Source organism: Callionymus lyra, chromosome 5, assembly GCF_982586985.1.
Source record: "Callionymus lyra chromosome 5, fCalLyr1.hap1.1, whole genome shotgun sequence".
Taxonomy (NCBI): Eukaryota; Metazoa; Chordata; class Actinopteri; order Syngnathiformes; family Callionymidae; genus Callionymus; species Callionymus lyra.
The window spans coordinates 13,510,602-13,526,750 of NC_141822.1; the positions used below are offsets into that span (position 1 = coordinate 13,510,602).

The following is a 16,149-nucleotide window of genomic DNA, read 5'->3' on the forward strand; positions in this document are numbered from 1 at the left end:
GATTAAATCAAAGCTGGTAAAACAGTTGACTGAGGGGGAAAGTGATTGTTTGACCTGGACGCAAAGGATTGTGGGTATAAACTTTTTTTAATCACTCCAGGAGCGTCAGAAGATAACAACACATGCCTGGTACTTAAATAACCTAAATTGAATGACTTTGTGGAGTTATTTTAATTGACTTTATTTTTTAATTATCTTTGAAATCTAGACGAGAACAAGCTTCAGTGGTATTAATAGATAATGACAATAATTATTACAGTAACATCTTAAAAAAACAAACTAAATATTTCGTTTCCTTAATTGAAAGTATCCTCTTGAAAAATACACAACATGTGCAAAGTAACGAAACAACGAAAACTGGACCTGATGTTTAAAAAAGAAAGAATAAAACTGATGATAAAGATGTCTTGGCTATAAACAATCAAACCCTCCATTTAACTCTCAACCAAGTTTATAATGTGCTTCAAACTATTGAGTTCATTTTGTATTTGTTTAATGCCTCTCGCCCGAGGTAGCTGGGAAAGCCTCTCTCGACTCTATGGTAGAGCAAAAAAAAATTTGATGTGTGGAAGAACTTTTGATTTGATGTACTTACTCAGGGTAATAATTATAATATTTCAATTTTTGATAAAAGAAACAGCATTTTCTTGTCGACACAAGCATGAAAAATGGAAACAGTTTAATTTAAATCCTCTTGAATCTTTTATTTTATATAAACTGTGGCCCGAGGCAAACAATAATTCTAAGTATAAATTACTACTAATTATTATCTAATATTATCTATCTACTAATTAATTATCACTACTTGTGAGTATTTCTTCTCCCTCAGAATAACTACTTTTGTCAACTTTTCTTTTATTTCTTTATATCACAATTATTTTTTAAAATGTAATCTTTATTAAATAATTAATTACACCACAATGACACTAATTATTCTTAATTAATTCTACATATTTTTTTCACAGAATATATCGTGGCCCCTGATTAAAACATATTCCTTATAGACCTCTGAATGGTTACGTGTCAAAGACTTTTAAGCAGAAAATCGAACATATTCCTGCTCATCTGAATCCTTCGCTGTCGTTCGTCCGCTTCTCTCTGTTTACTCCAGTCAGGCCTGAGAGGAAATCTTTTGATACTTTCCATTAGAGCTTAACAACTTGGACATAAGTCCTCTTTCCACTGCCTCGACACGCTTCTCTTCCAGAGCGAGGTAACGTATGGCTGTGAGTTTCCAAACCAGTGCCATGATTAGAGGATGAAACCGGGTTAAATATGAAGGTGGCTATTGTGTAAATACTCATAGAATTTAAACGGTTTGTATAATAGAAGTAACTGTAGTTTCTCACTGTTTCTCCATAGATACATTCCTTACGTTGGTCAACACTGTTCCGAGGGCCAAATCTGGAACTTCCGAGATATTTTACGTGGGCCGTGATGTTAATTTTCAAGTGAATACAGACTAATGTTCACGTTGATGAAGCGGTTTAAGGTAAGACTCAAAGGTTTTTATAAGTATAAAAACAAAGAAGAACAACTTAAAGAAGTATATGTCAAAGTTATACTATATTTTACATCCAAGAATTAAGACACAACATCACAATGGTATTTATATTTCATCTTAAAGGAGTACTGGGTACAGATGATACACATTACATTTAGTTTGGCCCCTGACTTAAAGACACTAATTTAGATTTTGGCCCCTTATGTGTTGGAGCTTGACACCACTTCTCTAGTGCTTTGTGGAAAGAATTTTCAATCAACCCGGGTACATCCCAGGGCCTCCTCCTATTTGGACATGTCCAGAGAACCTCAGCTCGCTGCTCTTAATATAGACGTTCTACTCTGAGTCTCCACCAGATGACGTATCTCTAAAGAAAGAGTCCATCCTCCATTCAGACGAGCCAAACTGAACACTGCTAAATCTAGATTTTTGCCTTTATAGTCTCAAGTCTTGAGAGGACGCTTCACCTTTACATCCACCCGTCAATCACACGCTTCATCTGTCCCTCACTCGTGAACAAACACTCTTAAAACAAAATGCAAATGTTGTGAAATAAGTCTCTGATCTCCTTAAATGATTTAAATTTAATTTTCATGTTTCACACATTTTCTCTCTGCCGCAATCGGAATTCAAAAATGTTTATTTTAATGTATATTTGTGTTGTATTTTATAACCTACTATTTTGTCGGCGGATGTTGATTAAAAAAAAAGAAAAAGTCTTGAAGTACATGGATACTTATATCGTAATGTAAAGCTGCTAATATATATATATATATACAGTAAGGTGTTTGTTATTAAGGAAATAATAATGTAATTAAATCAGTGTTTAATTAATCAAAATTAAGTAAAAATAAGAAAAAACAGAGCAGCTAAATGTGCATTTTAACACAATATAAGTTTCAATTATATGTATATATATATTCCAAATAAATTGTGCCACTTTGAATATATACTTTCTTTGGATAAAAACTATAGTGCTATTTTATATATTTATATATATATATATATATATATTTTTTCTTGTAGCCATTATGTTGATTTTAAAAAGTGATGAGTGTAAGTGTGTCATTGTGCGTCCTCCAGTCCATCATGATTTTAAATTGTTGTTTTCTTCTTCACATCCTAACACTGAAGCACGTGCAGGTTTCAGTCGATCAGTTGTTTTTTTTGCTCTTTACAAAACTCAGTTGGCAGCCAGTAAACCAGCAACATCCCTCTATAATAACTCTATAATAACTCTATAATAACTCTATAATAACTCTACAATTGACAAGAGGCTATGATCGTGGCTAATGCTAACAGCACTGAGGGATCAATAAAGTTTTACCTTACCTTACCTTACCTTACTTGTGTGTTCTGAAGTCTATTAGTGTTCATTCAAAATCAAATACATACACTACCTACTACCTCAGGTCCCTAACTCCTGGTCTGGAGACCAGTGATGGTCCAAAAGGGATTTATTATCCGCCCGCTCTAATACACAGGAATAAAATAAAATGTATATAATTTCCATTTTATTCATTATTACAGTCTATAAGGTGTTTTTGTGTGAGTTTTTTCTGAAGTAACATTAGCCCGTCACTCTTGACACATCAAGACATGACTTTCAAGTTGATTAAAAACAAAATAAACCTGTAAACTAGTTACATTTAGTGTAAAACTCTGTGAATGTGATGCTGACATTAAAAAATAATTGGTTATTATATTGATATATGATATTCAATAGCACTGTATTGATATTTTTAAATATATCCTTTTTTTTTTCGCTGACATCACGCGCCAGTGATGGACAGTTTGGAATCAGTTTTTCTCATGACATCACCATCTTTCTATTTTTCTATTTTTTTTTTACACACATCATCAACATGACAATAAATAATCCCCTAAAAAATAATAATGTGAAGAACAAACGAGTTGAACAATGACCCTTAAATCTAATATGATGTTGCTGATAAATGTAAGTAAGTAAGTAATTTATATTTATATAGCGCTTTTCCAGACCAGGGTCACAAAGTGCTTAAACAATCAATTCAAACAATATTCAATAAAGTATATATTTTAAAGGTCAAGATAAAACTGATAACACAACAGGAGTTCCAGAAAATCAAGGAAAAGCCTGAACAAATAAAAACATCTTAAGATGTTACTTGAAAGAGTCCACGATTTGAAATAAAAAGCAAATGAAATATAAACTTTAACTCAAATAAATAATAATTATATATTATTATTATTATATATACATATGTATTTCACCCTTTTTTTAAATTCTCTATCTCTTTAGATTTTCTGCCCAACAGTTCTACTAAACTAGTAAATTGACTAGTAAACTACTGTCCATCATGGATGATGAACACTGTCATCAGTGAGCAGAGAAGCAGAATGAGTTCCTTGATTTTGTGGAACTCCTGTTGTGTTATCAGTTCTAACTTGACCTTTAAAGTATATACTTTATTGAATATTGTTTTGATTGTGTAAGCGCTTTGTGACCCTGGTCTGGAAAAGCGCTATATAAATAAAAATGACTTACTTACTAACTTACAAATGCTCCTTCCCAGGTGCAAAACAAATAGACTCAAGGACTCATTCATTCCTCGGGCTATTAAATTGTACAATTCTGAGTTCGGGGGGCAGGAGTGGAGAGAAAGTATCATGATGTTCTTTTCTTTGTTAGTCTTTGTATCCTTTGTCTTTGTTGTTTTTCTTTGATCTTTGTTCTTTGTCTTTATCTTTAGACTTAGATTGTATCATCTTGTTCTTTCTCTTTATGTTCTTGTTCTTATTTTATTTTGATTTATTTTTTATGAAAAATTGCTGTATTTGCTGTGGATAATTGGAAAAAAAAACAATTCAACAAAATCAATAAAGTTCTACCTTACCTTACCTTATTTTTATTCACGATACTATAATGATATTCAATAGCACTGTATTGATATTTTTAAATATATACTTATTTTCTCACTGCCAGTGATGGACAGTTTGGAATCAGTTTTTCTCACCATCTTTCTATTTTTCTTTTTTCTTTTTTTTACACACATCATCAACAAGACAATAAATAAACCAAAAAATAAATAATGATGTTAAGAACAATTGAACAATGACTCTTAAATCTAATATCATGTTGCTGATAAATGTAAGTAAGTAAGTCATTTATATAGCGCTTTTCCAGACCAGGGTCACAAAGCGCTTAAACAATCAAAACAATATTCAATAAAGTATATATATTAAAGGTCAAGATAAAACTGATAACACAACAGGAGTTCCAGAAAATCAAGGAAAAGCCTGAACAAATAAAAACGTCTTAAGATGTTTCTTGAAGGAGTCATAGATCCATCCTTTGTCTCTGTTATTTTTCTTTGATCTATGTTCTTTATCTTTATCTTTAGATTGTATCATCTTGTTCTTTCTCTTTATTTCTCCTTTTTCTTGTTCTTATTTTTTTTCGATTTATTTTTTATAAGGTAAGGTAAGGTAAAACTTTATTGATCCCTCAGGAGGTCTTCTTTCGGGAAATTGTTTTTTTTCCAATAGCCAATACATACAGCAATTTTTTATAAAAAATAAATCAAAATAAAATAAGAACAAGAACATAAAGAGAAAGAAAAATATGACACAATATAAGTCGAAAAGTTGCTGTATTTGCTGTGGTTATTGTAAAAAAAACAATTTCAAAATCAATAAATTTCTACCTTACCTTACCTTATCTTAAATCTAATATGATGTTGTTGATAAATGTCAAATGATTTGAAATAAAAAGCAAAATAAATATAAGCTTTACCTCAAATAAATGATGATGATATATTATTTTTTATTCTACAGTTCCAACATGCTGGTCAATGATGTTTAAAAAAGAAAAGACTCACTCCGTCCTCTCTCCTTCATGAAGCTGATGAGCTCCTTGTAGTACTTGAAGTCGTCCTCGTAGGGCTGCGCCTCCACCGTGATGTTCATCTCCTCCTTCAGCTTCAGGTAGATCCCCTCGGACAGGAAGTAGTGCGGCCGGTCGTCCTCGCGCAGGTCGTGGAAGATCAGCACCGCGCGCGACGTCCAGTTGAAGTGCGCGTGCAGCACGTTGGCGAAGTCGCCCAGCTTGGTGGTGGAGGGTCCGCTGCGCACGATGGTCCGGTACTCGTCCCTCTTGTCGAACCCGTAGGCGGGACCCCCCGCCGTGATCAGGGGCAGCTTCCAGTGGGACGCGAACCGGCCCACGGACGCCAGCGGGTACACGCAACCCGGACCGAAGAAGGCGTCCGGGCGCAGGTACAGCTTGGCGTCCACCGCCACCACCTGAGCGCGCGTCACCGCGCACGATCCCGCCACCGGGTCCTCGGTGCTGAAGTTGAGGATGTTGATGGAGCGGCCGAGGAGGAGCCCGTGCTTGGCGTGGAGGTCCTCGTGCGCCATGGAGATGGCGGGGAAAACGCGCGGGAGAGCCCACGGGTACTTGTGGTGGTTGTCCGGCAGCATCACCGCCACCGTGATGTTGTTGGTGCTGCTGATGCTGGGGCCACACCTGGACAGGTGAGCGAGCCACAGGAGCGAGAAGAACCACGAGAGTCCCATCGTCTCCATAGTCTCTCCCGCTTTCTTAAGTTGTTTTTTTTTTATTTTTATTTAAAAGTCAAATAAAGTCCGACGAAGCATCGTCCTGGTCCAGCGTGCGTGACTGAGCCATGCAGTCCTCGTGGTCCCTCAACCAGGGAGAGACTTTTGTGGAACTTCCTAAGGAGGAGGAGGAGGAGGTCCAAAAGTACGAAGCGAGCGAGTCCTCGATTCGTCTCGTCTTCAGGACTAGTCTGAGCAGCAACAACATCCATCCAGCTGACTGGAGAGACCAGCCCTCTGCGCGCGGCCCCCACGTGTCACACGGAGAGGAGCGTGCGTGCGTGAGTGCGCGCGTGCACGAGACGTTGATCGCTTCCAGATACAACTTTATCGTAAAATAAATCTTTAAACTAAGGGATCAATTTCAAAACAATTACATCAAAACAATAAACTCCTTCTCGTTTATAAAAAAACAAAAACAAAAAACAATCATAATTATTAAAAAAAAAAAGTTTTAATGTAAACATATTACTTTAACAATCTTTTATTTTAAAAACAAAAATATTGCCAGCACGAGGAAATCCCTCTTTTTTATTAGTTTTATTTTTTGTTTCGCCGCAAATATAAAAAGTGCAATTCATGCGTGTGTCGCCCCCTGTTGGTTGGAACCAGCGTCAGCGCTGATGGAGATTAAATTAAAAGGCTCAGCAGGAGGAGAGTTTAATGGAACGGGATGTGTGATCAGGAGAAGGATTTGTCTTGTAAATTAAGTGATGTTTTTATAAGCAGCTCCGCTGTCGGTGCGATTCAACACGATTCAAAGGATTTTAAAGCAAAATGTCACTTAAATATTTTAAAATTCATCCGATATAAAAGTATATAAATATAAAAGTTATGTTTAAGAAATAAATTATTAAGGAAAAGTACCCAATTATTTTCCTAGGTGTTAATATATTTTAATAAACTTAATGAATGTACTTTTAATTGTAAATGCACACAATTGTTATAAGTATCAATTTAAAGGTAGGATCACATTTTTGTCTTAAGTATGAGTAAAAAACCAAGTTTGGAGCTCTTGTAAAATGACATTTTATTACATTATATGGTCCATAAACACATAAGGTCTACTCGTGTATTTTACTACAAACAATCATGATTGACGGTAATTTTTTCATAAACCTCTGAAACATTCTCCCCCCCCCAAAAAAATACATGATTGATTCCAAGTCCTTGGACATGATTCCTCGTCACGCTTGACTCTCCGTCGTTCAATCTCTGAGCCAGTCGAGGAGTTGGGGCGTGAAGTAGGTGATGATGATGTCGGCTCCTGCAGCAGTGCAAACATATGACGTCATCAGATGGCGAGGATTGATGACTTATTAAAAACCAAAGAGCGCCATCTAGTCGGCTCTAAATAAAGAGGAAGCTTCATGACGCCCCACTGTCTTACCTGCTCTACGGAACGCCGTCATGGCCTCCATCACGGCGGCTCGCAGGTCGAAGGCTCCGGCCTGAGCTCCGTGCCAGATCATGGCGAACTCTCCCGACACGTTGTACACGGCCAGAGGATGGTTGGGGAACTGAGGAGAGACGGTTATTCTAGCAGGAGTCATCTTCATAATGGTGACTTCAAGACTTTTTAAATACCATTAGAAATTCAATTTAAGACCAACTCCACAATGAACCAAATTGTAGGGAAAAAGCACATAATTATAAAAGTTTAGAGACAATTGTACCAACATTTTTACTTCAACTTAAAATAAAAAAGTGCTTTTTAGTCAAACTAAAACTTTCCTTAAGTCCCATCGTACCCATTTTGAAAATTTGCTGCACAAAGCACAACATAACTGGACCATTATGTTGTCCTTGATTGTTAATTTTGTTTCCTTCATCTTAAATTTCTTACCTTTTTATAAGGGCTGTGTATTGGCAAGAATCTGGCGATAGGATACATATGTAACGATACGATATATTGCAATATATTGGGATACTGTAGTAACAACGATATATTGTTTCTTTTAAAGATAAAACACTTTTTGTGGCTTTAACAGCAAAGAAATTAACTTTAACTTAAATTTAACTTTCTTTAATCTAATGTGAAAGTGCTTCACAAAATATTAACAAAAATGTAAACTTACATTAACAATACAGAATGAAGTGCATTAACATCTCAAACAACCTGGAGAAACATGTAATATCCAGTATCTGTCAGTGTTAAATTTTTTAACTTTAAACTCTGTTTTCAAGACAAAATGAGTCCAAAAATCAGCTTTTAAAGTTTAATCTTCTTTTTAATATATATATTTAACCTTTGAACAAACATTTTGTTTTAATTCAAAGTTATTTTATTATTTAATTTTTGGTAAAAAAAAACATTTGATCTGTGATTAACACGATTCAAAAGTTCATTAGTAAAGCATTTTACGTTGTTATGTCTAAACTAAACTTGTTGAATGTATTTTTCTGTCATCATTGATCGTCCTGAAGTTTGTGGAATAAAAATTCAGCGCCGACGTCACACAAATACGAAACTCACCATCATCCTTTATTTAACCAGTATTAAACAAAAACTATTTATTGAATCGATGCAGATTCCAAAGATAAAGTCAACATTAACACCAACAAGAACGTTTGTTATTATTGACTTTCATGCATCGACTGAACGTTTCTCTCGTCTCTACAGAACAGCAAAGTTAACTGCTTTGTTTTGTTTCGTCTTTCTTGCGTCTTCGATCTTTTCATATTCTTTGTTTTGATGCGTCTTTAGATGTTTAATAAAGTTAGTGCTGTTGAATCTTGATGTGTGATTTCTCCTCCACATCTTCACTGCAGCAGAGACGCTGCTTCACCAGTTTAAACATACATATTTAAAAATATAAATACAGTGCTATTGAATATCAATACAGTATCGTGAATAAAAATATTGCGATATATTGTTATATTGATATTTTCTTACACCCCTACTTTTTACCAAAAATTTGGAGATTTGAAAGTAACATCAAATCTTACTTTCCATTTTTTTGTACTTTCGAAAACGTCATATCAGATATTCTACTTCCAATTAAGGCCTTGTCTTAACACTCATGCGACGGCTCACCTTATTCTTGACTTCCTTCAGAACGTCCAGGTACGGCAGTCCTGGTTTCACCATCAGCATGTCGGCCCCTTCCTTCACATCCCTCTCCTGCAATGACAGCCACTTGTATTAACCACTGAATATAAAAAAATCCCAGAGCTCACTGTCAAACTGTCACTCACCACAGCTCGGATGGCGAGTCCAGTCGCTCCTGCGGGCAGCTGATAGCAGCGTCTGTCTCCGAAGGCTGGTTTGGACTGAGCAGCATCTCTGCAGGACAAATGATGATTTTTAAATAGATCGTTACTCCAGAGTCTGGAGTCGAACTCACCTGAAGGGTCCGTAATAACAGGAGGCGAACTTGGCACTGTAGCTCAACACTGACACCTGGTGGACACAGTACAGGAAAGTGTACTCGTTAATCAGAGGTTTCAACTAAACACACATTATCTGAAAAAAAGGGTCTCAAACTCAACTGAGTTCAATTATTTGACCCTAATGAAGACTATCAGTTTTTTTTTTAGCAGTTATTATTTTCCAAAATAAACAAATTTGACTTAGCACTATACAAATATTACTTACTTACATTTTGTCTGCAAATATTATCTTGATTTCTATGTGGTCTCACTAGGAATGTGGTCTATTTTTGTATAGTTTTATGGGTTATTATATAAATGAATTCCATTGTAACGATCTAATCAAGCTATAGAAATTATAAATTATGTTTTTATTCCTCAACCATAAGACGTTTAACAGAAAATTGAGTCGTTTGCTCTGCCTTTACTCAGAAAAACTATCCCCGGATTCAAACCAGTAGTCATGGGTCAGACAATAAATGGAGAGCTGGTTAATATCATGTCATGTGACGCAAAATTTGAGACGCCCGTTCTTAAACACATGTCCAAGCTCGACAAGTCATCTTACTGTGGCTGGCCGGACAGTTGTTGCAAAATCAACGAAGATTAATGTACATGTTGATATTGTCACCTGTAAAGGTGTCAGTGTTTAAGATAAGAAAACCTAGACCATGGATAAGATAGTCGTAAATAAAAAATACCGTTTCCTGTTTGGTAAATATACATTTTGTGTGATTGAGTTTGACAGCCCTGATCTAAAACTGAATGATTTTTTAAATACTTTATTTGATTCAAAAGATAAGTCAAGGATTACAAGAGTGTTGATCCATGTCTTTGCATTTTTGTGACATTAAAAATAATCAATTCTCACCTTGTTTCCCAGGCCGTTCGACAGCAGCGCTTGCTTTATGGCTCTGATCCGTCCATCCATCATATCGGAGGGAGCGATGATGTGACAGCCTGCGAGGGGAGTCACAGTCAAACACCCAAGACGGGCACGAATAAAAACACAAACGTCATACCAGCTTGAGCGTAGGCCAGCGCCACCTCTGCCAGCCTGAGACAGCTGGCGTCGTTGTTCAAGGTGCCGTCTTCGTTGAGGACACCTGGAGAATGAAAGAAACGTGACCACTGCTCCCTCTAGCTGCAGCAATCATGTATGACAGCACTTACCACAGTGGCCGTGGGAAGTGTACGGACACAGGCAGACGTCGCACGCCACCATCAGATCCGGGAACGCGCTTCGGATTTTCTTCACCGCCAGAACAGCAGGAGTGTCGTCGGTGTCAGCGGAGGAGCCTCTGTCGTCCTGGCAAAGACGCCCAGCAAAGTATGAACAGTTTTTTGTATTTTTAAATAGAAAACAATGAAAATAAGAGTAAAACTATGACCAAAAATTGAAGGCCAAGCATTATAATAATAAATAATAAAACCAATAAAAAATACCTTTTCCAGTTTTGCCGGGACCCCGAATACCAGAACACATTTTAACCCCTTCTGCACCAGCGGCTGCAACATCTCTTCCAGCTTGTTCACCCCATATCTACAAATCACACCATCATAGGAGTTTAGAGAATGATTTCACGATCGATCGCTCACATTCACAACGCTTGGGTTTGATTTGTTTCACGTGTGAGACTTTCAGAAGCAGTTTAAGCATCACTTTTGTTTGAAAAGATTTGTCAGAATTTGTCAGGATTTGAGGACACGATACGCATCACGATACAGAGGCAATCATTCCATATATTGCGATACTGTAGTAACAACAATATATTTGGAGTATTGTACAAGTACTTGACTCTGGTGTTGCAGAATTTACAGTCTAAGTTGTAACTGCTTTTATCCATTTCGAAACCAAAATATGTCCAAATGTCAGCTTTAAGAGCTGCTGGAGTTGACTGTATCCTCCTGTCCTCAGTCATCACTGGGATGTAAAGACTGCTGCCATCGAGTGGCATCGAGTAATTAAAAAAAAAGAAGTATATTTACTTCAGTGACAAAATAAATACAATTATAACAATATAATATGATTTGAAGCTAAAATTGAATATTTTTATTTTTACAATATAAATACAGTGATGGCAAATATTGATATACCATCGTGAAAAAGATATTGTGATATTAAAGTTTATCTATATTTGATCAAACCCCTTAAGGATAAGCAGATCAATAACTTAAATCAAGAAATATTAAATGTTGGTCTTTGTCAGAATTAACGAAAAATGGTTTAATTAAAACCAAAACTATTCAAACATTAGTCATCGCTCTGATGTACTTTTTCTTCAGGCTGAACTCAACGTCTTCTCTCCTTATCTTAGGAGAGGTCCAGGTTTTTTTTTAACATGCTCCACCCTTTCATGAGATAACAACGGCCTTCAATGTTTTAAATTGTTCAACCAGAATCAAAACCCATGAACTGCATAACTTAGTACCTCGCTTGTCCTGGCAGGCTGTTGATCGGCTCCACAGCATCTGGACTGTCTCTGCAGAGACAAACGTTTGACACACAAGTTGTATTTTTTCATCGTGATAATAAAGCGTTTTTGGTGTTATTTACGTCACAAAGATGGGGTAGATGAGGTTGTCCGCCCGCAGAGTTGTGTTACAGGTTTGCCAATATCTCAGAGTGGGGTGGAAATATCCACTGTGGAGGATGGACTCGGCTGGCGTCTGCATCTTCACCTAAAAACACACACACACACAATGACAACAGAGATCACTGAGGCGTGACCCAGGCCAGACATTTCCCTCTAACTGACCAATCATGCATGACTTTATTTATTTTATTTTACAGATATCGGAATGTTGATCATGTTATTTCTTCAATTGACCAAACTTAACAAAACATTTCAACTTTTTAAAGTATATTTAATAGAGTTTGGATGATTTAAAAAAAAACTTTATTTAAATTAAAGTCTATTATTGTAACAAAAGATGGAGAAGAGCTTTAAAACTTTATTTACAATACTTGGGAAGATGTATAATAAGAAGTAAAGCTAATTTTATTGACTGAAAGTGAGAGACTTTGTTCAATGAAGTCAGTTTTGCACGTTGTATTCCAGTATAATAGTCATATTCGATTGGAATGCGTTCGTCAATCTACAAATGCATGGAGTAGATAAAGTAACAATTTACATAAACCTATCTAATCCACTGTTAAACAGCGGGAAAATGTCAAAAATACTACGATAATAAGCGTCAACTCACCGGTCAAGAAGCGTCACTCCACGGTTTACTCCACTGACTCTTCTTCTCTTCCTTCAAGTTCAAACGCTTGAAGGTGAAGATGGGCGCTACACTGCCCCCTACCGTTATCTTAGAAATAGCGTTTTCTCTTGAAACGTGACATATTGGGAGTGACTTGATATAATAAATATCACTCATTAAAAACTTTTACATATTAAACAGTTTAATATTGTATCTGGTTTAATTTAATCAAACTCGTTCGCGTGGTTGCAGGGTGGTTCCCGGCCACCGTATAGATGACATCTCGCGATATCTCGTGTACTGACAGAGGAAGTCGGTGATGCTAACAGTGGTTAGCCTTGTTTACGGATTTTTATTTCTTCTGATAAATGGACGATAAACTCTTCAGCTGCTGTCAAGGTACGTTGATGGAATAAACGTAAGAATGTCGCTACAAAACGAGGCGAGCTGGCTTTGTCTGTATAGGTTCGATTAAACGATACATTATTATTGATGCTGTGATCAAATCATTTACTGTTACTGTGAATTATGTTCGTAGTTTAGCTGAATATATACAAATATATATTATGTTAGAAAAATGTCGTTTCGCTTTTCGCTGCATTACGCATTAAACAATGGCTTAAACTGCAGGAACCATTATCTTAAAGATCTATTCACCACTAGCAATATTTGTCGGATTATTATTATCAAATGTCTGCGATGACGTGACATTTTATTTTATTAAACGAATGCAGTCACGGTTTATTTTTTTCTAGATTTATTTTATTATTTGTGGAAGTAGAATATAAGACTATGGGTAAAAATAAACGTTTCAGTTTTACAAAACCTTTAAGTAAAGATAATGAAACATTTTAATGTCGAAATACTATTTTTTATTATTCAAAGAAATAATTGAATTCCTAAAAATCAAATGTTCAACATTTGAAATGTTTATTTCAGTCATTCAATATGTTGATGGCACTGATATTATTCCATATATCATTGTTTTGTGTATTAAAACAACAACATAGTGATGATAAACACTGATGACTGCAGGTTTAAATCCTTCAAAATGCTTCTTGTTCTTTTTATGGTGTCGTTTTTGTCCCCTTGATTTATTTGCATTTTCTAAAATAAAAAAATTCCCAGGAAGGCGACTACTCTATTCACACATTTAATTATTGATTTGGTTATTCTTTTTTTTTTAATATACATGTGTATGTATGTTTCTTTTTTGTGAACTTACTATTTAGACATTTAAAATTTCCCCAATATAGGAAAGAATACAGAAATATCAATGAATTAAAATGTGTCCAATGTTTTCTGACATGATCTGAATGTGTAATTTGTAAATAACTAAGATACAAATGTCTTTTTTTTTCTCATGACAGTGTTTTTCTCATGGCCTGTGTTTCCCGAGCCTAAAAGAATCGACGCTAGTTTTCAACAACACCGACCGTCGGGTGGATCTTAAGATGTAGCCGGTCCAGAGTGGGCAGACTCCGTCGGTGGATCCACATCCGTTCCTCCTCACGATGCTGTTCTCCCTGCGCGAGCTGGTCCAGTGGCTGGGTTTCGCCACTTTCGAACTCTTCCTCCACCTCCTGGCGCTCCTGGTCTTCAGCATGCTGGCGGCCATCCGCGTGGACGCCATCATCCCCACGCTGACCTGGTGGCACGTCTTCATCCCGCTGTTCGCCGCCGACGGCCTCAGCACCTACTTCACCGCCATCGTTTCCATCCGCCTGTACCAGGAGAACGAGAAGAGGTTGGCGGTGCTGCGCCTGCTGTGGGTCCTGACGGTGCTGAGTCTGAAGCTGGTGTGCGAGGTGCTGCTCTGTCAGAAGCTGGCGGAGCAGGAGCAGGCCCGGGATCTGTGGTTCGGCCTCATCGTCTCGCCGCTTTTCATACTGTTGCAGTTGCTGATGATCCGTGCGTGTCGGGTCAACTGAGGTCCGATGTTGCTCGGCTGTTTTCTCGTCCTGCTGGTGAAATGGAGAGTATTTTCAAAAGCGAAGGTGTCATTGCTGGATCCACTACACTGTATGAACCGTTGAAAGTCTGACGATGTTCTGAATGATCACACAAACCGAGTCATGAATACAAGAGTCACTGAACATCTGGACTCGATGCTAAATGCTGTCTGACTGTCACAAGAAGCCATTGCTACTGTTGCGTGTACGTCGTATCCATCGTTTGGTTTCCTGTCTTATAATGAATGTTTAATTCCCCTGAAAGTGATCAGTAAACAAACACAAAAGATCAGTTTGGATCAAACGTACTGGATCTAATCTCATGCGTTTGATCGAGATGATTCTTTTGTGTCTTTACTTGAGATCAACGTCACAGTCACTCCTGCTTCTACCACCGTGTTATCTCACATCTTTATAGTTGTGTTTTTATTCTGATGATTTATAATTGATGCTCAGGAGCTACTTTTTTTTTCTCAGATGCTGAAGTTATTTATGAATTACTTTTATTGACCTTTTTACTGCCAAACCAAAAAAAACCTTAACTTCATCTACAGTGTCCATTGAAATGTTATTTCTCTGTCAATATATTTAATCGAACCATCATTTTTGGTTAAGTGAGAAAGAAAAAAGGGACAACAGAATGATTAATAATATCTTCATCATATTTTAAAACCTACAGAATTGATTCAGAATTCCCCCCCGAAAAATAAATATGCTCTGCATGTATTTAATGCCTGACAAAGACAGGGTCGGTATGTATTCTGTATATATGTCAATATGTTCTTCATGAGTACATTGTACATACTGTGAGTCATCATTTCATTGGTGTGTCATAATAAAGGTTTGTCCGGATGCTAGTGCTGTGAGTGCGTGTTCGAGCCGGCAGGGGGCGATACTGTATCGACGACCACATCGACATCAGCTCGATATTTTTTTTTCTCTAATGTGCTTTTTTAAGTATTAAAGTAATATAGTGGTTGTGTCTGCTGAGCGATATTTTCTTTGAAAAGAAAACTGGTTTTGAAACATTAAAATTAATCTATATATTTTTTTATATTTTCAAGCAGATCATAAAACAAACGTGTTTAATGCAAATTAAATTGCTTTAAATCACTCATTGGGGTTTCCTAAAATCAAGTGGGATATTCTGTATTTAGTTTTTTACGTATTTTTAAATCTTTTGTACACATTTGAGATGTTGTCAATGGCCAAGAAACAATCAACAGCATATTTTCTCCTAAATTATTCACTACAAGTATTTTACAAACGAATTAAAATTAAGTTCTAAAAAAAAAAACTAACCTTGAACTGATTCAGATATGTGAATTATGAGTTTAAAACTTGCTGACCCTACTTTGATCTGAAATTTTGAGTCGGTATAGTCACTTTTGAAACAACTTGGAACATTTCAGTTGTAACTAGTCTCAGACATTGTTTTTGAATCCTGTGTAAATTATTTATTCTGGTTCTGAATGTCAATATTATCAACTCAAGACAGTAACAGTTTCGTGA

General features: G+C 36.4%; 3 protein-coding genes across 3 annotated transcripts in view; 1 reads left to right on the forward strand and 2 right to left on the reverse strand.

Moving 5' to 3' along the window:
- Positions 1-6,289, reverse strand: part of npr2 (natriuretic peptide receptor 2) — a 62,533-nt gene extending 56,244 nt beyond the window's left edge. Inside the window, exon 1 of the mRNA XM_087791030.1 lies at positions 5,365-6,289. Within this exon, the coding sequence (XP_087647156.1) occupies positions 5,365-6,073 (709 nt within the window). The 5' untranslated portion in view covers positions 6,074-6,289. The remainder of the gene's footprint in view (positions 1-5,364) is intronic.
- An 830-nt stretch (positions 6,290-7,119) lies between these two features.
- alad (aminolevulinate dehydratase) lies at positions 7,120-12,743 on the reverse strand. The gene is made up of 12 exons (XM_087792468.1): positions 12,686-12,743; positions 12,036-12,160; positions 11,911-11,961; positions 10,925-11,021; positions 10,652-10,787; positions 10,501-10,584; positions 10,350-10,438; positions 9,454-9,509; positions 9,305-9,392; positions 9,144-9,230; positions 7,497-7,626; positions 7,120-7,373 (listed from the first exon to the last, which is right to left on the reverse strand). The coding sequence occupies exons 2-12, from the start codon at positions 12,152-12,154 to the stop codon at positions 7,315-7,317; spliced, it is 996 nt and encodes a 331-aa protein (XP_087648594.1). The 5' UTR covers positions 12,155-12,160; positions 12,686-12,743; the 3' UTR covers positions 7,120-7,314.
- A 236-nt stretch (positions 12,744-12,979) lies between these two features.
- tmem203 (transmembrane protein 203) lies at positions 12,980-15,494 on the forward strand. The gene is made up of 2 exons (XM_087792469.1): positions 12,980-13,084; positions 14,056-15,494. Exon 2 carries the CDS (start codon positions 14,200-14,202, stop codon positions 14,614-14,616), a length of 417 nt encoding a protein of 138 aa, XP_087648595.1. The 5' UTR covers positions 12,980-13,084; positions 14,056-14,199; the 3' UTR covers positions 14,617-15,494.
- The last annotated feature ends 655 nt before the right edge of the window (positions 15,495-16,149 follow it).

Bases quoted from the DNA above. Each gene is read 5' to 3' on its own strand.
- alad (XM_087792468.1), bottom strand. From the start codon at position 12,154: ATGCAGACGCCAGCCGAGTCCATCCTCCACAGTGGATATTTCCACCCC. The intron at 11,962-12,035 runs GTAAATAACACC...TTGTCTCTGCAG, and splicing joins ATCTACCCCATCTTTGTGAC to AGACAGTCCAGATGCTGTGG. The intron at 10,439-10,500 runs GTATGACGTTTG...CTCCCCTCGCAG, and splicing joins GCTGGCCTACGCTCAAGCTG to GCTGTCACATCATCGCTCCC.
- tmem203 (XM_087792469.1), top strand. From the start codon at position 14,200: ATGCTGTTCTCCCTGCGCGAGCTGGTCCAGTGGCTGGGTTTCGCCACT.